Source organism: Thunnus thynnus, chromosome 6 (genome assembly GCF_963924715.1).
Source record: "Thunnus thynnus chromosome 6, fThuThy2.1, whole genome shotgun sequence".
Lineage (NCBI taxonomy): Eukaryota > Metazoa > Chordata > Actinopteri > Scombriformes > Scombridae > Thunnus > Thunnus thynnus.
Window position 1 is genome coordinate 1,857,438 of NC_089522.1, and position 26,710 is coordinate 1,884,147.

At 40.5% G+C, this 26,710-nt stretch overlaps 1 protein-coding gene across 1 annotated transcript; it reads left to right on the forward strand.

Moving 5' to 3' along the window:
- Positions 1–3,372: 3,372 nt before the first annotated feature.
- stk35 (serine/threonine kinase 35) lies at positions 3,373–25,428 on the forward strand. The gene is made up of 3 exons (XM_067591223.1): positions 3,373–4,140; positions 6,696–7,511; positions 21,843–25,428. Exons 1-2 carry the CDS (start codon positions 3,594–3,596, stop codon positions 7,436–7,438), a joined length of 1,290 nt encoding a protein of 429 aa, XP_067447324.1. The 5' UTR covers positions 3,373–3,593; the 3' UTR covers positions 7,439–7,511; positions 21,843–25,428.
- Positions 25,429–26,710: the final 1,282 nt, after the last annotated feature.

A 26,710-nucleotide genomic window follows, 5' to 3' on the forward strand; every position in this document is an offset into this window, starting at 1 on the left:
CAGCCTGGTATGCAGGGCGATGAATGCCACATGGCATACAAAAGCAGGACTTGTTTTTATCTGACAGTGTTGGGTTTTAGCCCTGCTAGTGAAAGCAAAGGAATCTCAGGACAGCAAATGACTCTGTTCTAGTGGCTTTGGGGCATTTGGTTGTAAGGAATAGTATCACCACTGAGGGGGAATAAGAAAAACATACACATACGCATCTGATAAATTGTTACTGGTTGATGTGCATTTACTTGTTGTGATACACTATTGTCGTTTTCCAGCACCAACTCTCTTGAAAAGCAATTTATCACATTCACTCCCCAGATCAGCACATTTCAGCTTCTGTACCTTGATTTACTTGTGTCTGTGCAGTATGAGGCGGCCAGTGTGTGATGCACAACAGACTCATGGGCTGGTGTGTGCAACAGATGAAAACTGAATCTGGAGTGTTTGCACATTAACAAATGGTGGGTTTTGTGCAACATCTCTATGTGTATTATCTATATCTATATATCAGTGGCAGCTGGTGACTCAAAACATTGGGGAGGACAGGAGGAAAACCAACATGGAATCTTATAAAAAAACCGCCATTATAAACCGAAAAGAAGAAGTTTTTTTTCCAAACAGAAAGCAGCGGGTCTGACGGGCAGCTGAGTGAAGTGGAGCCTGCGGAGGGAGAGCTGGGACCGTCAGGGTGGAACAGTCCGTGGAGGGAAGCACAGTCAGGCAGCGGAGGAGAAGGCAACAAATCAGCCTCTCATAATTGGCAGAAATGGCCGATGCCGATATTTCATTTTAGAGCTTTCATCAGCTGATACCAATGACGTGCCGATAATATCGTGCATCCCTATCCTGAACCACTCCACGGCTAAAATGATAGAGTATGATGTTTTTTGTTGTAAGATTCCATGTTGGTTTTCCTCCTGTCCTCCCCAATTTTTGGAGACACCAGCCACCACTGGTTAACATACATTTACATTTAAACATATATGTTAACATGAGAATAACATGTGGTGAGTTGATCATATACGGTTTTTCTCATATCTATTCACATACTTTGTCATATACAATGAACATATTATTCTCATGCGTTACATGAGTCCGTTTCAGACACATGTAATACTGTACCTACTGTGTAACTATCATATTTAAATTACAGACATTGTAAATATCTCCTTACATATCTAATTAATACATACATTGCTTGAATTAATTAATTAATGTCTCCCTTCTTCACAGTGTTTGTTCATGTCCTCTGTTTTCTGAATTTGAACCTAATATGTGGGTTTCAGCTACCTGGGCCCCATTCTTTACACGTGGATAACCAAGTTATCAAGATTAAAATGTTGATGATTTGACATGAATCTGCATTTTTTGGTTCTTCAAAGCTGCTTAAAATTAACCTGGGACTGTTGTTAACCCCCCGACACGACACCTCTGTCTGGCAACAGACTGACGTAATAACTGTGCACGGGGCCCTTTGACCTTCTAGCAGAAGTGACGTAGGCAGTAATGAGATCTGAACACAAGTGGTCAGCTGGACACCTTGAAGATGCATGATAGACACAGGTGTGAATAGCCATGTGTATTGGCTGTCCACTTGTGTTCGGATCACTGAAATGCATTATTAAAACCAAGTGTAAACAGCCTCATTTGGATACAAATGTCTGCTTTCTCATATTTATAATGAAAGAATGTTGATATAATTATGATTGTTGGTAAGAACATGCAGGTTATTGAAACTTATTATGATCTATTGGTGTAATTATTGCTATTTAATTTTTATAATAAAGAGTTACTTATAGTTATACATGATAAAATATACAACAAAATAAAGTTTGTGCACTAAAAAGGAATCAATCCAAATTTAGTTTAGGAATACTCTGAGCAAAAGACAAACTCAACTAAGGGCTCTTTCACACCTACCTCATTTGGTCCGGATTTTCGGACTTTTCAGTTTGATCCGAACCAAAATTAACCAAAATCCCCCAGACCACGGTCCAGACAGAACAACCAAACCTTGGTTCGACGAAAAATGAACCATAGTTTGGTTCGTTTGTATTGTGAAAACATTTTTAGGATGGAAAGAAAAAAATGAGCCGCGGCAGCACATGGGGAGAGGGATTGAAATATGGCCTAACGACGTTATAAAAAGTCAACTGAAAAAAAATCATATAAATGAGATGATATGAGAAGACGGGAGAGCAACGCCACTTGAAGATAAAGAACCTATAGTAAGCTATATAGTAGGTATAATATAACGGCAACAAAATTAATCTGTTCATTCATTTTTCTCCATTAATTCAAACAGTGATAGAAGGCTACCTGCTGTCACGTCGTCAGATGCCGTCAGATGCACACCTGCCTACAAACCAATCAACGTCAAGTAGAGGGGAGGCAGCCCACGTAGGTGATGACAACAGGATATAGGTATGTCAAGTAAAGTTCTTTAGTGCGCTTGCATAATTGCGATGTGAAACCAAAACTAACCGGACAAAATGTGTAACAAAAACATGAACCTTGATTTGGACTTTCAGGTGTTAAAAGTCCCTAAAAGATTCTGACTGTTGAAAGACCAGTGGAGCCAGAACATATGACATTTAATTTGACATTTGAAAAACTAAAACATATTAGCCTAAGTGATTAATTGTAGAACTAAAGCAATTAATTAATTATATAGCAATTATAGCTACTCTTCAGTATGTTTTAATGATGTTACATTTTCATAACAGATGTCACCTAAAAACCCTTGTATGTTCAGTGAGGAGAATACCAATCATGCACCCAACATCACTCGCAGTGTGACTACATTGACTGGTAATATCTGATTGTTTAACAGTGAAAGTGTGGGAAAGGTAGAAACACTGTGGAGCACTGTGTAGAACAAAATAACAGCAGTAACAACGCAGGAACACACATTAAATGAGATTTATGTATGCTGGGAGGGTTCCCAACACACCATACCTCACAACAGAAGTCACATGATCAGCACTCAGTTCAGTCATATGAATGCTGATCATGGCTTCAACTCTCTACTCATTTTCCCTTTGTTATTCAAGATAACTTCATCCAGGATGAACAAATCAGCGGGGGATCTGCCCATGCCTCCACACACGTGCCCCATCCTGTCTCGTGTTGTCCATGCTGCCACGGAACTGCACAGCATGAATGGAGGAAACTGCAGAAATTGGCTCTGTGATATTTCAGTATAACATTTCAAATCAGAATACAAACTAAAAGTGGACCCCTAACACCACTGGTGTCCTATTTCAAAATAAAAACAAATGTAGCGTGCTCGCTGTATTCTCATTGCGGGATGTCAGCAAGCTGTTTTCTCTCTCCGCCAATCACCGTGAGGCGGACTGGACCCCGCCCTCTGTTCTCTGCGTGTACTTGGAGCTGGAACATTTTGTTATAAGGCCAAATTAGTTCCCACAGCTGGACAGCCTGTGGCACTGCGTTAGCGTTGTCATTATTAACAACGAAAAGCTACTTCTTGTTGACAGACTGGCGTTTAACCTCTCCGAACAACCAGGTAGACGTAAGGACGTCACACTTTATTAGTTTAGAGTTAAAGTAATGACAGATAAACACATTCTCCCTTCATGCTTACTTTCAACAAAAAAGAAATTATGGATATTTGCGACGGGAAGAAAAGGAGAAAGGTAAGCGGCGGTGTGCGGGGCTGCAGGCGGAGCGTGGCCGGGAAGATGAAGCGGGAGGCGGGCAAAATCCTCCGCTCCCTCACGGTGGAGGACAACAACCACACAGAGCCCATGGAGGAGGAGGACGACGACGACTGCTTCTCCATCAGCTTTCTCCGGAGCGACCGGCTAGAGCCCGCCGTGGTGGTGTCCCCCCGGTACAGCCTGCTGCGGGAGGTGGGCCGGGGAAGCTACGGGGTGGTGTATGAGGCTATAGCCCGGAAAACAGGGGCTAGGTTGGCGGTGAAAAGGCTCCAATGCGACGCCCCGGAAAATGTAGAGCTAGCTCTGGCCGAGTTCTGGGCCCTGACGAGTCTGGAGAATCGACACCAGAATGTGGTCCAACTGGAGGAGTGTGTCCTGCAGAGGAACGGTCTGGCCCAGAAGATGAGCCATGGGAACAAGAGGTCCAAACAATACTTGGGTCTGGTGGAGATGTCACTCAAAGGTACACAAGCTACTGTCATGTTTATTACTCACTTGCGAGCAGTACAATAACAACAAACCCACTGATCTTGGAAGTTCTTACTCTTAAGGCAAGTCAATAAATTTAATGTTAATAAGTTTAAGAGGTGATTTTGCCATCTTAAACTCCTAATGCTAAAGTCTCAGCTTGCTCATGTTGTAATAAAAGCACTTTAAATGTAACCCTGAAATATCTTGTCAGTGTAGGTAAACATGCACTTAGAGTTCTTAGTAAATAGCAGTGTTACCCACATTTTGGCCCTAAATCACAGTCACAGATTAATTATTAAAGATCTTTGCCTCCTCCATTATTTATGTCACTTAATACAAAGATTATTTACAGTAATGGCAGTGTTTGCATTGCATGTGTAATTGTATGTATTGCATGTATAGTTGCATATATTTGTACTTAAACGTGAGGGTGCAATATTTTATAAGCTATAAACTGCAATGTACAGTGTAAGACACTTATAAATGCTAAAGGAATTTTGTGGATCAAAACAGTCTTTCTGTCAGTGACGTAACTATACAGTACGTTGCCTATAGTAGTCACAGAGAGTACACTGTGTTTCTCTCAGCTCACAAGAGAACACAGTGTACTACTTGGCAGCATGTAAACCAGTTGATTGTTGACTGAGATTTCAGACAATAAAAAGTAATATTACAGTGTAATTTGGGATGTTCTAATGAAATACTGTGGCTAACTTCTGAAAGGTTACATTTTTATTGTCATTATTGTCATCAATCCAAATTTGACCCACTTCCATCACTTCCTTTGTTATTGCTCAGCAGGCCTCATAGAAATACATCAGCAGTAGCTGTTACATATGTCGTCATAAGATTGAAATTTTGTCACTGAAATACCAACATTGACCTGTGCTGTTTAACTGGATTTTTATCGGCATAAGTCAGCATTGGTATTTCTCTGCTTCTTTTCTAACAGCCTGGCTGTTATGTAAGTGTCACTATTCTGGCTCTTAGACTAAATACTAGTCTGACATTAAAATCTTCTGCAGCCATCCAGTGATGACAGAGATTGTTCTTAGGATTTGAATAAAAACTGACTTGTTTTTAATCTATATGCCCTTTTAGCTTTTGTCTTGGACCACTTAACCTAGTTTCTAAAAATGTAAAGCTCAGCAGTCAGCAGCCCACAGTGAACATCAGGGAAGGTTGTTTATCTATGTAAAGCATCTTTAAACGTGCTTTTAAACGTGCTGTATGAATAAAATGTATTATTAATATCATTACACGTCAGTTTATGGGAGCAACGCAGACATTTTGAAAGTCTTTTTCATAGGTACCTCAAAGTTATACTCCATATTTGGAGTCAGTTGTGAAAAAAATGTACCAATGTCCATTTGTGTTCTACTGATAAATCAGCCAGGCCGTTATATCGGTGGATATTAGCTTATTACAGATATTATTATCATTATTATTATTATTATATAATATTATATTAGTATTTGTGCATATGTTGGCTAATAAGTAACATCAAATGTCAGTAGAGAAACGTAAAAGATATGTTTGAAGTAATTTAGGAAATGTCTGTGTGTATTTTTCCTCTGTAGAATGTCTTGCTCACAACATATCTTGGTCATAATTCTTGCATAATCAAAATTTAAGGACCCAAACTAAAAATGTTAAAGTAATATGTTTATGTAAAAAAAACTGATATTGGCTGATATTTCATCACTGGATCTTTAAACTCTCAAATATCAATATTGACTTCAAAAGTTTAACTTCAAAAAAGTCAGCCTCTAGTGTCCACTATTTACAGTCTCACATATAAAAGGTCATATATTTAAAAAGCATGCATACTGTTTTGAAGGTCATCTGCAAACTAAATTGATCATGGGACGAGATGCGTCAGGATCCAGGTGGCTTACCACCTCAGCTTAATGTCCTGAGATACCTCGATTATTATGTCTCAGACAGAACAGGACAGTTAATCTGAGCAACAACATCCATCTGCTGCTGGTCTAATAAACAGAGAAGTCTGCAAAGGTGTAAAACTCAACACTCTTTGAAGTGGAAGCAACACAGCTGAATGAAGTATGTGCAGATCATCAAGCTCTCGGTTGCGTGCGGTGACAAACCACCGACAATGATGTCGCTTCCTCTGAAGAAAAAAATCACTGTCTTTAAGGTTTCCAACAACACACCAAGTATCTTTAATTCATCAGACCTGTGGATGACTTATTCTTTTCTTGCATCCATTAGGATTTGAAAAACTATTATTATTTTATCTTTTACTTTTATTATCGTATTTATTGACAGTAGTTAGTCCTCAAACCTCAGAGCCTTGGAGCACAGTCAGCACATAATTAGCATGTCAAATACTTCACTGAAATGGCAGTGAAAGTAGCACTGAATATACAGTGTAAGTGCTTGACTTGTGTAGTAGCTCTTGTGTTTTAGAGTCATCGTTAGTGTTAGTTTTGAGCTCTAATGAAGTGACTGACTGTCACAGTTTGTCTTGGTTCTGCTGTCATCTCATTAATTGTCATATATCTGTCTGTAATCTGCCCACTACAGGGGAGCGCATCCTGGGTTACCCAGCGGAGCCCTGCTACCTCTGGTTTGTCATGGAGTTTTGCGAGGGTGGGGATCTCAATCAGTACATATTGTCTCGCCGGCCTGACCGCCAGACCAATAGGAGCTTTATGCGCCAGATGACAAGTGCGGTGGCTTTCCTGCATAAGAACAACATTGTCCATCGTGATCTGAAGCCAGACAACATCCTCATCTCACAGAAATCTGGTTCACCTGTTCTGAAAGTTGCTGACTTTGGCCTCAGTAAAGTTTGTGCTGGCCTGAACTCCAAGAACAGTGAAGAATACCCAGCGACGGGAGCGGGCAGCAGAGGCAGCAACCAGAACAACATCGGCAACATAAACAAGTTCTGGTTGTCATCAGCTTGCGGTTCGGACTTCTACATGGCCCCCGAGGTATGGGAAGGCCACTACACAGCTAAGGCTGATATCTTCGCCCTGGGCATCATCATCTGGGCAATGATTGAGCGGATCACTTTCATTGATGCAGAGTCCAAACGTGAACTGCTGGGCACCTACATCCGGCAGGGCTCAGATATTGTACCTGTTGGGGAAGCGCTTTTGGAGAACCCCAAGATGGTTCTGCACATCCCTCAGAAGGCCAGGAGCTCCATGTCTGAGGGGGTGAAGAAACTCCTCCAGGACATGCTTGCAGTCAACCCTCAGGACCGACCAGACGCCTTCCAGCTGGAGGTGCGGATGGACCAAGTCACGTGTGCCTCGTGACAGCCCCCACCTTTCAAATCCTTCTCCTTTTTCTACCCTAACCAGTCAAAGAAGGGACCTCTTTCCTTCCCAGGTAAACTCAACTCCTTTGACTACTTGCTACCTTACTACTTTTAGGAATGTTCTTGTTAGGTTTGTCCTATGCAACAGAGTGGACTGCAGGTTTTCCTCCAAATTAAACCACACAACAGCTAATTTCACAGATTTAATCATTTTAATTAGTTTACCAGAGGGGAGGAGCAATCATTGAAATGAGCTGCTCTAGTGATTAGTGTGAATTAAAACCTGCAGACTCCTCTTTGACATAGGACTAACCACCCTGGCTTAAAGAGAACATTGGCCATTGGTAACCCAGGGCTGAAAACAGGTAATCTTCCTTTCAGCTGACACCATTAACCTTTCTTTGGCCTGGTCACTGGTTGGGATGTCCCCTTAATATAAAGCCACTGGTTTGTGTGGTTTAGTACTTTTTAGTGACATGTTCTTTCTCTTCACCACTTTATAATGAAGAGAGAAGCAAATTAGGCTGACTTTGATGAAGGTTAGGTGCGTTTCAGTTCGGCACTAGCGTGATGGCCAAAACTACAAAAATAAGATCCACGTTATAACAAACTCAAACCATCCTACAAGAGAACTACGTAGAAAAATATCGTATTTATTGCATCTCCATTGGTGAAAGTGGTGATCTGTTGAGCCATGGCCTAGTCCCTTCACTCCAAATAGTTCCTAAGCCTGATTGCTGTCTCTGATTTCTGCCAAAGCTTCCCACGTCACTGTCAAGGAAACAGGATTAACAAGAGTGAAATTAACCACTGCCCCGCTGACGTCAAGAAACAAAACCTGGATATTGATAAGATTAACGAGATGACTGAAGAAAATAGTGTACCAGTTATTTAATGTCAGCTAATGTCACCGCAGATAAATCTTGCTTAAAGTAAATTAACAACAAAAAAAAAGTGCAGTAAAAGACGAAGGCAGGTAATAGGAGGAGTGCTGATGGCCTCTGGGGATGGAGAGGGTGGTTTAAAAGCTATGTAGGGAGGAGGGCTTTTAGACAAGCACAAGCAGGGTACAGCCTGGGCCTGAGGGCAAACAGCCTGGCTTTGATTAAATACACACAGTCAGGTTGCGTGCATGTGTGTGTGTGTGTTGGTGACATTGTGAGAGAGTGAAGCAGAAAATAAGATATGAAACGAATCTGATGAAATTTAAAGTGCGGCCATAAATTCTCAAAACTGTCTACCAAATAATAAAGCAAATTGTGTAAAAATGTGATATCAATTCTAAAACTCTTAATTTGGAGTATTCAACATTCCTGCTTGGCTACTCTTAAATCACTTATTACTAATACTTACTCTGACTATGAGCATAATCACATTAAATAATCAGAGTCCGGTGTTTACATCAACATTATGATTGGATTATAGGTGCGCACTTAAACATACTGTAGCCTGCTGCAGGCCTCTCTTACCACCGCCAGTAACCAGGAAGTACTTTTACGATGAAAAATACTTTTGAAGGGAACGTTTACATTTAAGCTAATGCTTATTCCACATTCTTGTCTTATAGGAGTTACTGTATGTAGCGATTTTTGACTTGTAAATACTGTTCACTCTAACACCTGAGTTGTCTTTTAAAAGCTGAGAAATATCCAACTTGGCACTTAATAATACAGAAATACCTGAAAACATATCAAACATGGACGCTTCATATCAGTCATGTTCTGGTAATTAAAGGTAATTAAACCCAGATTTAATCCATATAATGTTATATTGTCAATGCACAGTATGTTTAACCCTCATATGAGCAGCTCTGCATTCATTCAACTGTATTGAGTTGTCTGAAACTTTTTGCCTTGTGAAACATGGGAATCTTTCCCATCTCTGCTCTATCCCATATCACGTGAACACAGCTTTCAACTTGAAGTTCTCTTAGTCATATTAGCATGTGGAATGTGTCTTAACACTATTGTACCCATGAGCCTCGAGCTAGAGCAGTGAAATCAGTTGTAGCTTATTCTGAATGCTTTGTCCCTGCAACAAGGAACAGGCCACTGCACTGTAGCTGCTGAATTTATCCAAAACCGTCTCTAAATGGTTTCGTAGTTGATTATACAGAAATTTAACGGTATCGCAACAGTGTATTAATATTGTACATACTGTACATAGGCCATATTCATTTATTAGCTACACAGTTTTGTAAGCTTTCACCTTTTGATTTGTCATTGAAGCAGAATAAAAATATCGATGTCATGACATCACTTCCTGTCTAGCCTCTGTTCCTTCAGCATTTCTTCCATCAGTATTTTTGAAAAAATAAAACATGTTCCAGGGGTTTACTTCCCATATTTTAGGACAAATATATCAACTATAGCGCCGGCTTTTACAAGTTGAAACTATGATTATTTTGTAAGCACACAAAAAACTCCAGCTGTCATGAACCAGCATGGCGTCATCATAACTTGGTTCCACCAGTAAAATTCACTCTTTTGATGTCATTTTTCTGACTCTCTAGCTGTTATCTCTGCTGTCTGAAAACTTGCAGCTGCTGTTTTTACGGACGTGTCTGAGCTAACTGCAAAGCCTCATCGTGTTCATGGTTTTGGCGAGTGATGGTCCTGCAGTGGTCTGTGGGTTTATGGGAAATTACATTTGTTAAAAAACCTGAAATATTGAATAAAGACAATAATAAAAAATGCCCTCCTTGTCTAAACATTTGGAGTGAACAACACAAGGATGGGTTTTTAATTATTAATGTTACTAGAAATGTGGTGTTAAAAATACTCCAACAACCAACAACAAGTCTTAACTTCATGAATGTTGATGTTAAGACCCAATTCACTGCATAAAGGGAAATGCAAATTTGAAAGAACTCCCTCCACCCCCAAAAATAAAAAACAGCAAACTAACATGCCCACTACTTAGGAAATAACTACTTCTACAGTGACAGTGTCAGAGTCCCTGTAAGATCTTAATAATTTATCTCAGTTTGCTAAGTAGAGCAGAAACTCCCTGTAGCATATCAATCAGCCTCTGACTCTATGTTCTGTGACCTGAACCAGATGTCTGTTTGTTTGAACTTGAACCCTCCATTGACTGGGACTAAGCTTAGTCATTTGTTTGACAATTAGCTCTCGTATCCTGCACCCATTCTTCTTTAACCCCTGATTGTAGAGCCTCCTCACCCTGTGACGGAACATGTCTCAGCTCCTAGCTGTCGGCGGGGTCACCGATGGACTCTGAAGGCGCATTTGTGCACTCGTCTGCTGCAGATTGACCTCTTTCTCTCGTGGCATGATGGGATAGCATGTTATGCAACAGGCCAACAGCTCCACACTGGTTCAATGGGAAAACCTGTCATCTGTTGGAGATAGGGATTAGTGGCTGTAAACACAGAGAGTGGAGAGGAGAGGAGAGGAGGGGAGGGCGGTTGTCTCTGCTGCATGTGTGTCGTTATGTGCTGGGAGCTGGTTAACCGAGGGTTCAGCTGATGACAGCACAGTGACGATACTCGCATCAGTGATGAGATTTGACGCATGCAGAAATAGAAAAAATCTGTGGGTGCTGTTACTGTTTCTTTATTAAGAATGGGATCTAGTCCAGTCAGTGTGGGGATGGATATGTTGCAGTCAGATTATTTATTATTATTGATTAATGCTTCGGCTATTTTTCTTCCTAATTGATTGATCACAATCTATGAAATGCCACAAAAGAATGACAAATGCTGTTGTGTTGTTGTTAATATATTTATTGGACTTTAGGGCTTTAGCCCTCATAATAATAGTGATCTGATTTTTGTCTGTATAGCCTGGCTGATTCTGGATTTTTGAGACTGATGCTGATCAATATTTGGGCGTAAAAGAACAAAACAATAATTATATATTGACTGATGTTAATTTTTTTTATATAAACCCATAAGATACATAAATGTTTTTGAAATGGATTCCTTAGATTTGCTTTATAAAAAAAATGGGACAAAGATATGTAGTGAGAGGAACATTAAGTCTAAATATAAACTTTTCAGTCCTCTCTGAATAAATTTCTATAAAATAATCGAAAACAGGTAATAATTTGACGTCCAATATGATGTTTTCATATTAGCAAATCCTCACATTAGAGAGGCTGAAACCAGGCAACGGTTGGCAATTTTTCTTGAAGAATGACTTAAACTATTGATCAGTAATAGATAAAACCTTTAGCTCTGAATGGCATCACTGTTTCTACATGACCTTAAACACGTCATTGGCATTTCTGTACTGCAGTTAGTTGTTGTTTATCAGCCAATATATAAATCAGGCGGAGCTCTGTCTTGACTGGAGAATATTTTAAAAAGCTATTTGGTTTCTCGGATACTTTTAGTATAAAAACAAATGTTTCTAATGGGTTTAAATGAATAGAATTATTAGTGCTGATACTGGAGCCCTAGAATGAATTTCTATGAGATTTGTTCAAATGTTCAAATTTAAACATGCTGCCTGATCGTTTGTCAGTCCCATGTTTACCTCAATCTTCTGTGCTCCACCTTCACCAGTTGTCACTTTGTGTCATGAAAAGTGTAGGGATGGGGATCCAAAACCAGTTCCAATTGAGAACAGGTTCCAAATCTTCCGATCCATCGGAATCATATGCCTCCGAGCTTATCAATTCCTCTTAACGATGCCCAAGCATGTGACGTTGACGGAATGAAAAAGGCGAACTCAACTGCAAGGGAAGTGCAACCTCATTTTCAAAAAGGCAGCGGTTGCAAATAAGTTTTGATTTAATTACCAAACAGTTACCTTTACGAGACGAATGTGAATTATATTGTGAACTTTCTCCGCCGTCACCCAGAGACTAGCATAGCTAACTCAGTTCTCAGTCTGTTTCACCTCAAAAACCCTGCACCCACTCAGCATGTTGTACAAGGACGGCCTTCCCCGGAGCTAACGGGAGCAGAGAGGCTGCTCTCCACTGCTGGAGACACAACATTGATAACAGCACAGCTCAGCACATTAATTAATGCAGTTAACTATTGGCTGCAGACCATTTATCTTATCTTCCAATCATGTTTCATATATATAGTTGTGTTGAAACTGAAAACCTGTGTACGCCTATTTTTTTCCCCACAAAAAAAATTGATCAGGAATCAATAAGGGAATTGATAAAGAATCAGGCCGATAAGCAGAATCAATAATGGCATTGGTATCAATAAAATCTTAACAATTCCCATCCCTAGAAAAGATAAGAAAAGAGATTATCCACAACCACTGCTAGTAAGGCAGTGCCTTTAAAAGGTTCTCATGCAGTTAAGATGGAACTTTTTGAACTTTTTCCAGTGTTTGTGATCAGCACTAATTGTTTCCAGTGCATCCTATCTTAAATGAACTGGTTTGACTGTCTTTGGTGCTGTTGTATGAAAGAAAAGAGCAATATCATTTATGACTGTGTATGAGCAAATACTCAATGTTTAATGACATGGATCAGGATTTGGAAATCCCTATCAGATGTTCGTCAGCATCATATCATAATCATGTGTATCTCTTTTGTTCGACTTGTCCCTGACAATCTGTCTCACCCATCCTCCCTGTCCATCCTCTCTCCCCCCCCACCCCCTCCTCCACTGCTGGACAATGAGAGTGCTTCTCCTGGTTCAGGGCTTAGGGAGACTTGCGTCGGGAACATTTTGTCCTCTCGCTGGCTGCCAGCCGTGTGCTGCCTCTGTCTAAACCAGGCCAGAGCAGCGTAAGCCCCGGCCCTCCTCACGTGTACAGTCTTTACACTGGGACTTCATCGACAGCATGAAGAGGGTTTTGACAAATGGCAAGTTGAGGCATTTTCAGGGTGTTGTCCTCGTATGGCGCACGCCAATGTCTCTACATACTGTGTTAAACATATCGATGCCTTCAAGCAGGTTTGATGTCTTTTCTCTCTCGCTCTCATCTTCATATTCCTGAGCAGTTTTAAACAGACAGGAGGGGCTGACAGAATGCTGATCTTGCTTGCCTAAAGGAAATGCAATTGTTTGGATGGCGGTTTGCAGGCAGGGTACGGTATGTTCCCTATAGGCTCAGTCAGTGGGGGGTATTACAGAAGGGCTGAGAAACTCCAGCCTTTATGAGATTTTGGGTATGGGTGTGATGAGCACATTGGCGCACTTATGCGTATTTGTAAAAGTGAGCATTCAGTGGCTGAAAAGGTTGTAAATATTTCCTCAGGGCCCTCAGGGTTCAGAGCAAGAACCGCAAAAACAAGTTCCTGTGCAAATGACTACGGTGAAGCACCTCTTAGTCTCTGTGTTTACTTAAAATATGAACACTGGAGGGGGAAAGTGGAAAGGTTAGGAAAGGTTTTAGTGAAAAGCACAAGGCCTTTTATGTTTTCTATCATTCATCCATGTAAATCTGTCATGAACCTTCCAGAATCCCATACAGACACTGTTGTCCCACAGCGCTCTGGAATAACATGGATCCACATCTTTTCCACTTCACTGTCCCCATTCATGGTGGTTGTGTTGGATCTAATGTGATGTAAGCTCTTTACACCGTGTTAATCTCCTCACAGTCTGCGTACCATCTATCACAGCTTCACAACTCCAGCTGACTTTCCACCACTGCAGGTGCTCTATGTGCTAATATTCCGGCCTCTCGGCGAGCTCTCACCAGAACGTCTGTGTGTCGTGTTGACAGTTCAGATCGTTGAACGGTTCTGACTGAGCTGACAGAGTTCATTTTGACCAATAAATTATAGGTGAGAAGAGATATGGTTAAACTTTCATTTCTAGTCATAATACCTTATTTAAATCAATGTTCTCTTTAATTGGTTGGGTATTCATGTGCAATTAGTAAATAAATAAAAGCAATAAAAGCATGTTTGAAATGATTTACTTCATTTCTTTATTCAGCAGGCGTAGGAGGTTATTCATTGTTTGGGGTCTATGTCACATAGGATCTGAATAGCTAATATGCACATTTCAGTATTTGTTTATTTATCGCAGGTCATATCGTCATTGCAATATTGAACAATTATTATATATTAAACAGTTATAGCACATAAGAAAGCCCTGTAGAAATGTTCATTTCTATTAGCACTTGTGCCTGACGAGTCTGTATCTCCTCCCTAAAGGATGAAGCTCATTGATCTAAATCAATATTTGAAAAATCTGATAATTTTTTAACAAAAAAAAGGATCCCATTAATTCTTTTTTTTTTTTTTTTTTTTTTTTTTTTGACCCAAGATATGTGCAGAATGGAACATTTTAGAGTGGAAAAATAAACAGTTTTTACTGAAAGTGGGGGTTGACCTTGGAAAATGTTTTTCTTCGCATTTAAAATTTTTGAAAAATGCTACAAAGGTTCTGGAGATATACATGTGACAATTTTTCAGTTTTTGGGGATCAGATTACCCTGTTTTACCAAATGTCAGACTTCATGGACATAATGTGTCCAGAATTAGAACCCAGTGTTTTAGGAGTTTTGGTCCATCTCATCTTAGTGGCATCCAGATAAAAACTACATGTTTTCTTTATGTTTTGTTACATCCTGGAAAATCCTAATGCTTATTTCTCATTTTTGTTATGATCTGTCCTCATTTGTTAATTCAGCTCTATTCTCAATAGAATTATGTTGACATTTAATTACAGAATTTTCACACTAGTGAAGCCAAGAGCAAAGGGTTGGTTTTAACTTTGTTAGGGACAGTTTTTGTCAGATTATTATATTATAAACCTGACACTAAAATTGATATTCGAAATTTAGATATGTGCTATCTGTCTGCTGTAAAGCATTTTCAAACCTCAGTTGAGGTTCAGTAACTCTGTCCTCTCTTTCAATCTGTTGATTTGAGCTGTACAACTCAAGCACAACCCTGCTGCTGATACAGTAGTTGTCAACCTACTGTATCTTTACATCATACCAAATAGAGATGCAAATTTTAAGCAGTTTCCTTGATTGATAATCTTCACATTAACCAATACCAAACCTCCCATTTGTATTGTTACTGATACCGAAACTGAAATGAAAATATTCAGTAATAACTGACTGATTATTTTTAGTTCTGTGATATGTGAATCATTTAAACTCTAACTACCAACCGCTGCAGCTAGCCGACAGTTTGTAGTTCAGCCTGAGGGTTGCCAGATCATCAGGTCATGTATCCCCCATATCTTGCTCTGCCCACTTTGCACAGAAAACACATCACACACTCTACCAAGATCTTACCAGTAAGTCTATATGGAATTAGTTGTCACTGGACAATTCTGCAATACCTTGACAATCTATGCCGATGGGTGAACTGTCAGACAGATGTTATTCCAGATGACTGATCCTGACAGAATGACATTTCTTTTAATAATTTCTCTGTTTTATCAGAAAGTAGAAAATACCCCTTTGGCTGAATGTCATCCCAATTTTCCCATTGTCTGTATTGTCCACTGGTTATCAAAAGTCATCATCATATTGACCCAACCTCTTTACTTGCTGGAAATGCTTTGTCCTGTTTGCATCAAGAGGAACCTGGAGATACACACCTAAACTTAAATAATGGACAGTTTTTATGAATGTCAGCCAAGTGGAATGTTTTGCTCTGCATGCCATATACCCGCAAAACCCCCACAGGGTCATAAAAAGCTAACGCTCCCTCTCTGACTGCTAATCATAGAGAGCTGCCACGGCCTCCGAGGCTCACAAGAAACCAGCCCCCACCACTTCCCCAAACATACCAGTCTCCGCCGGTTTTTTAACGAGGTAGTCTGTTTTTGGGTTATGCAACAACAAATGACTGGCAGGGTTGCTGAGGAGGCAACAGGCCTCAGTTTGTCCAGGATCTACTAGAGTTAGACCGTCACCGTGTTTCCTTAGTTTTACTTATTTATTTAGCTGTAATAACAAAGCTGACAAATGATATGCTGACTTCAGCAAAGGTTTGACCAGCAGATGTGTCTGAAGGCTCAGTAGTAGCCTGGTTCCTGTAAATCTGTGTATACAAGCAGTTGATCAGTAACCAGATTTCAACTCTACCCCCTTATTCTGGAAGCGGGACTTACTGACTTTAACTGTACAGTGATGGGGGGGGGGGGTATGTGTGTGTCGGTTGGAGCGGACTGACAGAGTAGTGAGAGGCAGACAGGTAGACAGACAGAGCAGCCAAAGTGTCTGAATTTAATGGGCGGAATTTGGGCGGATGCATCGCTCCGTGTAATGATCTCTCCTTTCATCTAGTCGCTCTGCTGCACTTTTTCTGCCCACAGGTCTTTTGTACAGCACATGTGAACTTTTAAAAAGCTGATTAGACACACAGTTACATGTATACATCACAGAATAATCAGCATTCTCCAGGAGAGCTGGGGAAACCAGGTTTTTCTAATCCCCTACCCCAGTTACAGTAACCAGATATCTCGTATGTATCAATCTTAATCAACAAGAGGCACATGCACATCTATGAAGGAGAGACTGTCTGAAAATGCGCGCCACTATCCCTATTTGTATGATTCCTCGTGTCTCGTCCCTCTCTGTGACTGCAGGTTTTTCACCCCGCCTTCATGAGTGGCCATTTAGAATGGGTGTAAACACTTTTACATTTAGGCATCTGTAGACGACACGTTGTATGAACTAGTTCGTTTGAAGCATACTGGGCCCATGAACAGCTGCACATACTCTTTGTGTGTCTATGCCTGTGGAGGAAAAATGTCAATCCTCAAGGGAGTAAAACAGCTGCCATGAAATTGATGTACCGAACAGAAACATCATTCAAAGGAGACAGTTGCAGACTGTCTACACCGGACGCGTTAGTCTCATTTTTTCACGTGTCTGACAGAACAGATACACTTCAGTTAGAATCAGTAGCACTGTCTACACCGACCACATAATGGTTCACGTTTCACTTTGCTTTACACACCTAACTGACCTGAAGCATATTTGTACACAAGTTCTTCTCACTTATGCTTGTAACTACACTGATTGTCTACTGGGATGTGAGTGTCTGAGCTCACTGCAGTACTGTAACTGAATGCATCCGGTGCAGACACTGACAGAGGATGGAAGAATTGCATTCATCCATAAAACATGTTCCAGACTTCACAGTATAAAATGGTGCGTACTTGGATGTTCCAAAATAGCTGTCTATGTGGAGCCTTCTATAGTGGAAACCGCTTATAGTGATCACGTCCATCCGGGTCAAATTGATCACTATAAGCAGATGATTATTATAGCCGATTTTTTTTTCTTTTTCTTTATTTCTCACACAGATTACCATGTAATTGACATTTGTATATTTATTACATGAATATAAAGTAATGAAACGGGCAGCTTCACTATTTACTGAATTTTATTGACTGTTTCAAAATACAGAACAGCTGTTTTAAACGCTTGTTATTTCGCTGCTGCATCTCGTTGGCTCATTTTTGGCAGTTTGTCATAAGCTTCAAGGAGACTACGTTTTTCATTGAGAGAAAAAAACTTCCAGTTTCCTTTTTTTTCCAGTCATGATTTCAGTGTGCACGAAGCACCAGCCTCAGGTAACCAGCCTGAAGCAAACGGGTTGTGTGTTTAGGCTGTGCGGGAGGGGGGCTGCAGGGGCGCCGCAGCAAGAATTTGAACCAGAATCAACTTTTGGAGAAATGCAACCTGTAAGGCTGCACACCCTGCCATGAAGGAAGACAAAAACATTACTAAGAAGAGAGGAAGACATTTCTCTTTGTTTGATTACGTTAAAAGTAAAGTTAGGCTTTGCTGACGGCTTCCTGAATCATTTTTTAAAAAGACGGGAGAAAAAGAGAAAGAGAGAAACAGTGGTCGAGCGAGCTGGAGAGTGGATGAGGAGAGTGAGCAGTGGTAGCGAGAAATCTAATGAATGAGAGGAATAAAAGGTTATTTACTGATTGTTTCACGGCGGTAACAAATAATCACACCCACACACCGCACCTCCACACAAACCTGTGGAGGTGCGCTGCAACGCCTGATAATGGTGCTGTAGCTGCTAAATACACATCATACGTGTACTATGGGAGTAAGGTAAAAAGAAAATAGAATTACCGTAGTTTAAATTTTTTTTTCCATATGTTTTCATCTATAAAAAGACCCAAAATGAACACTGTAAGCGGACTACTTGATTACTTAGCGAATTGTTTAAACAGCATTTGTGTTGGAATGATTCTGTCCCAAGCTTTTTGATCCATATAAGCAGTTGATCACTGTAACCGTGATCACTATAAGCGGTTTCCACTGTATTACATTAAGAATCACAGGAGCACAATCAGAAGAGAAATACCTCATGGAAACACCTGAAGTAGTAGAAATAACTAGTTCATTTTGAAAAAATACTGCATTCTAACTGAAACTGCTTCTTTAAACCTATCAAGTCCATTCAACATACTTGCATTTATTTATGCAAATGATTCTGAATACTTTATTGGCCCAGATCATGGTGGCTCGCTTTCTCCTGTTTACGACCAATAAACCAATAATTTCTTCCTAATGAAGCCCTCAACAGAGCTCCATCTTGCTGGTTCCAGTCTGTGGAACATCAAAAATAGACACTTGAAACCATCATTTATTGATCACGTACTGTAAACACTGTGAGAATTGTCATTTGGATCCACCTCAGTTTGGAAGAAAACATGCCTTGTGTAGTCCGCAGTCAGAGTATGTTTTGTTGCGTAACCCATCCGTCGCGTGGTGTAATGCCTCAGGTCAGAGAGTTCAGAAAGTTCACACACAGGTACAACACTCTGTGAGAGAAGACGCTCAAAGCTGTTCCTGTGAAAACAAGAAAACTGAGGGAATACTGAACAAATGAGCCACACCTGTGAGTTCAGGCAGACGCCTCAGGGCACTGTGAACTGATCCGCTCTTCCTCTCAGTAACAGCACTGGGTTTTCTGAGACTAGATTTTAGTCAGAGTATGGTGGTAAATGACGGGAATCCTTGTACTTGTCCAAAGCTCCGAGATGAACAAAGGACATGAAATCAGCCAGCCTCTGTCAGCTCCTGTACCAGAGAACAGATCGATTAGAGCTTGGCAGAGAATGACTCCTGGGTCACTGAGTGAGATGGCTGCTCTGATGAGCTCTCGCTTTGCAAACTTCTTGAATAAATGGTGTTGACATTATAACTGGACTATCTAGATCTATACTGGGATTAATGAATAACTCTTCCAAACAATCCCGTGATTTGATGGAGCCTGCATCTCCCTCTCCATCACCCATTCAAGACGATAAGAAATCTAAGTTCTCTTTTTTGGAATTAGACCACACCAATCACCCAGCAATCACACAAAGCTGCCAATAGGCAAACCACTTGCTGCTCCTGAGGAGATATCAGTAACATCTCATCTGATTATTTCCTGAGCTATTGCTGACATAAAGGACTCCCTTATTGAAATCCAGTAAGATGTAAGTGCCAGGGGAGTTTCTGTCACCGCAATATAAAATGACATGGGCACTTTGAAGGTTACCGTCTCCAGAATGGAGAGCGACTTTCTTGGTCTATCTAAATCTCTCACATCGCTCTCAAAAAGAACCAATATCATCTAGTCTGACCTGCGCACACAGTGCAAGGTCACTCAACTAAATAAAGAGAAGATCCAAAACATAGAGGACCGGGTTGCTGAACAGGAGGATTACTCACACAGATCTAATCTAAGGTTGATCTTCCCCCCTGAAGGAGAGGAGAGCAGCGATACGATTGGTTTTCTCCAGCAACAGGCTTGGTGATCTACAATCTTGTTTTGGTTGTTTCAATAAACATTTGATCACAAAAAAATTATTGCTTGGCTATTAGCATGTCAGGATACTTTATGGCCTGACAGCTCTGCAGTGAAGTCAGTGTTTCCCCAATAATAGTACAGGCCTGGCGGGCTGCCAGGCCAACGAGAACCCCCGCCAGGCCAAAAAAATATTTTTTAATACCAAAAATAACGCCAAATACCCCTTCATTTGGAAATCAATTGCGTTTGGGAGCCTCTGTGCAGTGCTGTTCTGAAACATGAGTTAACCTCTTAACTCTTTGTTGCGTTGCTCCTTTTAAGGAATACAACTTTCTGAGAGGAACCTATAAAACAATGAATCTTGTAGGCTGCAATAATTGTGAAGATGAACTCTGTGTTTTCATAGCCAATATCTGATTTATTTTTCTCCATTTGCTTTATGACACATTTTTTTCAAATAGCACAACACTGTACTGTAAATATCTGTGGAATCAAAAGTGCTCATACTCAGCAGTGACATAAGGACTTTTCCACGTCTCCATTCAGCACATCATCCCTCATTCACCATCTCCAACGTATGAACCTCCCGCTAAGCTGACCCACTTGTGTTCATACCATGTGCTGTGTGGTTATGCAACCTATGAAAAGAGGAACAAACCACTGCTAGCCTGAGCTGTGGGATGTCAGCTGCTGGTCTATTATTAGAGTACAGTGCTGAACTAAACCTGGACACATCTACAGGAAACAAACTCAGGTGTCAGGTGTCATTTTACTGCAGGTAGATGTAGAAGCAGTGCATTTGTTGGCTTCACACTGTGACACACTCAGCGACCTTCATTATTGTCAACTAGTTGTCAGCTGTTGATTTTGGTATTACAGTCAGCTGTGAGCAAACTTGGGGTTCCTACTGGGTGCTAGAATGAAATGTGTGTCTTTTAAAGGAATGCTTTTGGAAAATATATTGCCTTCTTTCTTATAATGAGACCTCATGCCTGTGTGTTCAGTACAGAGCTAGAGTCAGGACATGGTAGGTGTATTTTTTAACTTTGGACAGTCTTTATACTAAACTAGGCTAACCAACACCTTTAAAGCTCACATGCTGTAACTTGTTCGTTAACTCGATACACAAACAAAAATGTAAAAAACACAGTTTGTGGTCTGTGGTTAGAAGAACAGGTTGCCGCATACAATTGGTGAGCACAGGTCTGAGAGTGTTAACCTGATGTACCAGATGGTTTGTTACACAGAACCATCTGAGAAGTCGTCCATGGAAACTGTTTGGAAAAGGGCAGGCACTTTCAAAAAATACTTGGCACCATCTATCGCCATCTTACCTTGCGAGGCAGCACGTCACTCTCCTTAAACACACAAATTGTCGTTTTTACATTACAGTTAGGCTAGCTGTTTCCCCTGCTTTTTTATGCTAGGCTAACCACGTCTCAACTGCAGCTTTGTATTTAAAGTCACAGTGACACAGCAGTTAAAGCATTTACTTCTGTAATGCGACTCATTTCACATTCAAAAACATAAGCTCAAGCTCAAGCACAAGATTCTACAACCAACAACTTAACAAGGTCAACTGTGGAAGGGTCAGAAATGAACACAGGGGCATAGGATAAGAGCTTTTCCTACATTTTACTTAATAGCTTTATAAAAAGGTACCTTTCTTTGTCTTAAGAAAGATTGTTTTCTTGTTGTTAACCTGTTCATATCCTCTGTGTCTGCAGCTTTGTTTACTACATGGACGTGGACACCAATTGAAAAAGGGACTCAGTGACAAACTGAGTGAACTGTGAAGAATCCACAATCATAATTTGAGCGGGAAGTGATCAACTGGCTGATGATTCCAAAACCCTGAGACAGGAACAGTATGCAAATCAGACCACAACCGTGCACTTCCAGCACCATCCAGTTTCAATCACTGTCACCATGGAGCTGAGGATGTTTACTGGTGGATAGTGGCAGTGTACCTGAGAGCGGACTGGATGTGACAACAAGGTTTCATGACATTTATGGTTTTCTAGTTGTTGATTTTTGCTCCCAACAGCTCCATTATAGACCTGCTCTTCCTTAACATTTGTAATGTACTCGGCTGTGGCACAGGTTAGCCTACTGTACCAGTGTCTTAAGTGAAAGCATGGGCTACCCACTTTACTGATGATAATATATGAATGACCATCAACAGGCAACACTACCAGTCTCATTCCCACTCTGCCCCATACAACCTTGTGCCTTAAAGACCATTCACACCAAGTGCGATTTTGTTTCATGTAGAGTTTCTGTCTTCAGAAATGCGCACTTGACCAATTGAACCTTTTGCTTTTTGTTATGTCACACCATTCGAACAATATCCCAGGCTGCAATAATGTCAAGAATGTGATCATTTTGATGCCCCTCCTCTACCCCTGGGTGCAACCATGAAGCCAAAATATACAAAATTTTAACTAAAATGATATCGTCATTACAGATTTTGTACTGGTGTATCACATAAAGACGGTTGATTTGCCATCTGTGCCATGTTTTGAAGGCAGAGACAGAGCAAATGTGATTATTGACCGCTAATGGTTTGTATATTGTGAAAGTGTGTGACAGAATTCGCACCATAGAAGTAGCAGGCCTGTATCAACTCCATAGAGTACTGTGCATTTGTAACCAAACAATGTCCAGCAGGGAATTCAAACTGGTATTATTGGACATTATTTCCTGTTGCATCCAAAGAACAGCTGTAGGACAAGTATATATCTGTCTCACCATCACTGCGAAGTTTGGATTATATTAACATATTTGCTAAATTAACCAAATTAACCAAGAAACAATCAGAATTTGGCAGACTAACTGGCTATTTTTGATGGAAGCCTTATATTTTTTTTTAAGTTTGATGCTTTGACAATGACGTAAATAGGTTGCTGTTGTTAATTTTGCTCTGAATATTTTTTACCTTGAGGTTAAGCTTGGAATTTTAGGACTCCTCACAAATTGAAATAACACTTAGAATGCAGTTCATGATATCAAGTCATCAGCCATCAAGGATTACTGAGCACTGTTCTGTACTCTTTACGTTTTAAGGTTTCTGATGGGTGTGATGTGAATTACTGGGTATCTGATTTGGGGATTCTTAAAGGGAAATGTGAAGATTTGCCATCTGGGAATAATCCCCGAAAGCAGCCAGAAGATACCCTCCTAACTGTCCCTATCTTTCTTCCACTCTTTATCAAAATGCTTCAAACACCTTGCAGTGGTATGTAATGCTGAGTAAAAGCAGTGGTTGGTTGTAGTGTACTACAACCCCGACACCTGGGGAATGAGGAAATCACAGCAGTGGTCTTGTGATTAGATTCAAGACAATTGATCATTACAAGTGCACCCTTGCATATAAATATTAACTCACAAGACACATGACTGGTCCACAGGTCTCATTGATGGCTTTATTCATAAAAATGTGAGACAGTACTTGATGGTGTTAAACAACTAGGATTTCCAGGTAGATACTAGTAAGAATTAAATACAAAGGTTCAAACACAGAATAATTCAAACATAGAAAAAGAAAACGGAGGGTAGTTAAAGCATCCAGTAGTGAGTCTGAGCAGCAGTTTAAAAAGGGTTTGTATATTCCATGCTAAGAAAGACCTTCATGCTCCAGCATACAACAGAGGAATGACCAAAGCCTCCTTTTGGTTTCAGAGCACTGTGTAGCATGTAGCTTCAGTTCAGTGATTCAGCAGTAGTAGTAGATTTTGAAGCGTTTTGTAGTATGGTCCTACCTCATTCTCAGCACTTGGAAAGATCTTATTTACCTTGACTGTCTCATTAGCAACCATTTCTTAGTTTCTGATACAAGTTTCTTTGAGTGGGATAGATTTTTACCTCAGACTTTGTCTCTTTTATCTCGATCCAATCTCTGACAGACTTCTTTGTGTGGCGTTTTGCTTAGCTACAAGCAACACCTAGTTTTTTTTTTTTTTCTTTTAATAATGGATCCATATAAACATTTGTTTCTTAATGGCTGCATTACAGAACTAGTCCTGCCCCATACCAAGACTACAATTATGTTGTTTGCATTCAACAATCACAACTCCCATTTGAACTAAAGCTAAAAGTGTTTTAAAGGACTGCCGTCATAGCTTCCACCTGGATACATCCAACTGCCTCCCTGATCTCTCTCTGAGAATTCTTTTGTACAGTTATAGTCTCAGTATTGTACAATCAGACAGTCTCTCCTTGAAGGCATTAATGGTGTTGCTCGGGAGTAGTTGTGTTAAGTTCAAACCCTGCCCTCTTTCACACCTCTGTACTCCAGGCCAATTGTTGTGTGATTGTTGGAAAGTAACAAAATTGTCAGTTTGCTCACTTTCCAATTCCATCAGAAAGTGGGTTTCAGGAGACGTTGGCCAATCCGACAACTTTGTTTGAATCATACTGAGGCCTTAACAGTGTGCTCAATAAACAAAAAGCAAATTTGAACTGAATTGAAAGGTGCAAGTCAATAAGACGTGGATTAGGCAGTGCAAATTTAGGTGAAAGTGCATCCTCTTGAATGTTTTAGAAAAAATTGGCACTTATCTAAGCTGTAGGACTCCTGAATGTGTAGAGATGGTACAAGCAATTGCAATTAAACCGCAACAACCTGCTTGTCTGTGTTTAATGTGAATACACTTTGACACTCATGGGAGATGTAGTTGTTAAATGCTAACATTGGTTTTGTTAAAGCATAAAGGTGTTACATTTCGGGATGAGACATTTTTTTTTCACCTTTTTTCAATATTGTAGCACATACTGATAGGAAACCTGTTTTTACCCTTTGGGGTGTTGAATCGCTGACCTGCTCAGCAGAGTTCAATGTCCATGTTTCTTCAAGCATTAAACCTAACATGGTTAAAAGCCTGTATTTGGCATTGCTGTGGTTGATGGTGCATAAGCTAGCTGAGGATCTTCACAACTAAATCATCACTACTAAAACGTGTTGTTCACTTGCCCTGCTGTCACTGTTCTTGTATGAACCTTTTCATTGAGTTCTCTTCAGACTTGTAATGACTCCACTTGAAAACACTTTACACTATGCAAAATGTTCCACTGCCTCACTGTATTCATCGTACAGGGCCACCCCGTTTTGAAACAATATGTGTAATATCTTGAACTTTTTCTTTTAGTGCATATTTCCAGTGTGTACAGAAATGTATGTTTCAGATGTTGTGTAAAATAAAAAAAATGTTTTTGTTAATGAAGCTAACAGGAGCCATTAGATGTTTGAGAAAAGCATCATGTTTTTTGCTGTATATGTTTGACAACTTTTCTTGAAATAAATGATCAAAACTAGGACTAGATTTCTGTCTGGACTTTTTTAAATAAATTTACTACACAACCCCCCTTCACCCCCCCTCCTGTTGTTGTCACCATAAGGGCATGCTACATGACACACCCCTGACCCCTAACCCCCAACCCCCAACGCACACCCCTAACCCTAACCATGAGTGCGTTGCCAGAAAAAGATTCAGTATGTCCCAATATATAGTATTCCAAAAGTACCAGGATGTCCTACTACATCTGGTCGGTTTTTCTGGCTATTCTGACCCATAATCCTCTGTGCAGCAGAAGGTTCGTCACATCAACTGAGCTGCAGAGAGAGCACAGACCAATGACGGTGTCAGTGACAGAAGCAGGTGCAACAACAGAAGCCACAATGACAGATGAAGTAGTATGTCCCAATTGTATGAATACTGCATGCAACAGTATGTACTTCTTAAGGGCAGCTGCAGTATGTACTAAAAGTAAAAAGTGGAAGTTATGCGATTTGGAACACATGCCTAAACCTAACCAAGTGGGTGTGTCATGTATTAAAGTAGGTGTTTTGTGTAGATACTGCGAGTCTGCAGATAGACCTACTTGCAGTAGCCACAGAGATGGACTAAGCACTCACAGTTGCTGATGCCCATGTTAGGAAGACACTGTCAGTGAACTGTGTTTGTGGAGAGAGCGGGTGGGCATCAGTGCTCTAACCCACATCACTGCTTTTTGCTAACAGCTGAGTGAGTGTTTCCATTTGAACAACCCAGAAAAAAATGCAGATTGAGTCGTCCTTTAAGGACTTCCCATCATCCCAGGACTGATAAAAATAAGATCTGGGAGGATGTAAATTAATTTTGGGACAATGAGAGTTGGAAAAAAAAGGACAAAGTGCACAAAAACCGGCCACAAGACAACTTTCATAGCATTTTGGCCTTTGGCTTGGTCTAAACCGCTGAGTTCGGCCCAGAGCAAGCCCCAGTGTAAGTTTTACCTGCTAAGCCCTCTGTAACACACCAGCCAGGCTGTGTGACTTCAGCCCTGGCTGGTTCATCAAGGCCTGTCCCTGCACCAGCTCCACCATCATAGCTAAGAGTTGAATGAACACTGAATTTTGAGGTGCAAGCTGTTCATAGTAGTTTAATGGTCAGTCTTTCTGTAGCTGCACTAGCTACCTAGCTGTACATTATGTGGACGTACAGTAATTCTCTTTTGACTGACATTTGCATAAATAGACAACAATCAAAATGTACTTTGATAGTGATGGATGTAGCTGTTTGGTTTCTGTGCCACTCATTTAAGCACAGCAAAATGA

Bases quoted from the DNA above. Each gene is read 5' to 3' on its own strand.
- stk35 (XM_067591223.1), top strand. From the start codon at position 3,594: ATGCTTACTTTCAACAAAAAAGAAATTATGGATATTTGCGACGGGAAG. The intron at 4,141-6,695 runs GTACACAAGCTA...TGCCCACTACAG, and splicing joins GGTGGAGATGTCACTCAAAG to GGGAGCGCATCCTGGGTTAC.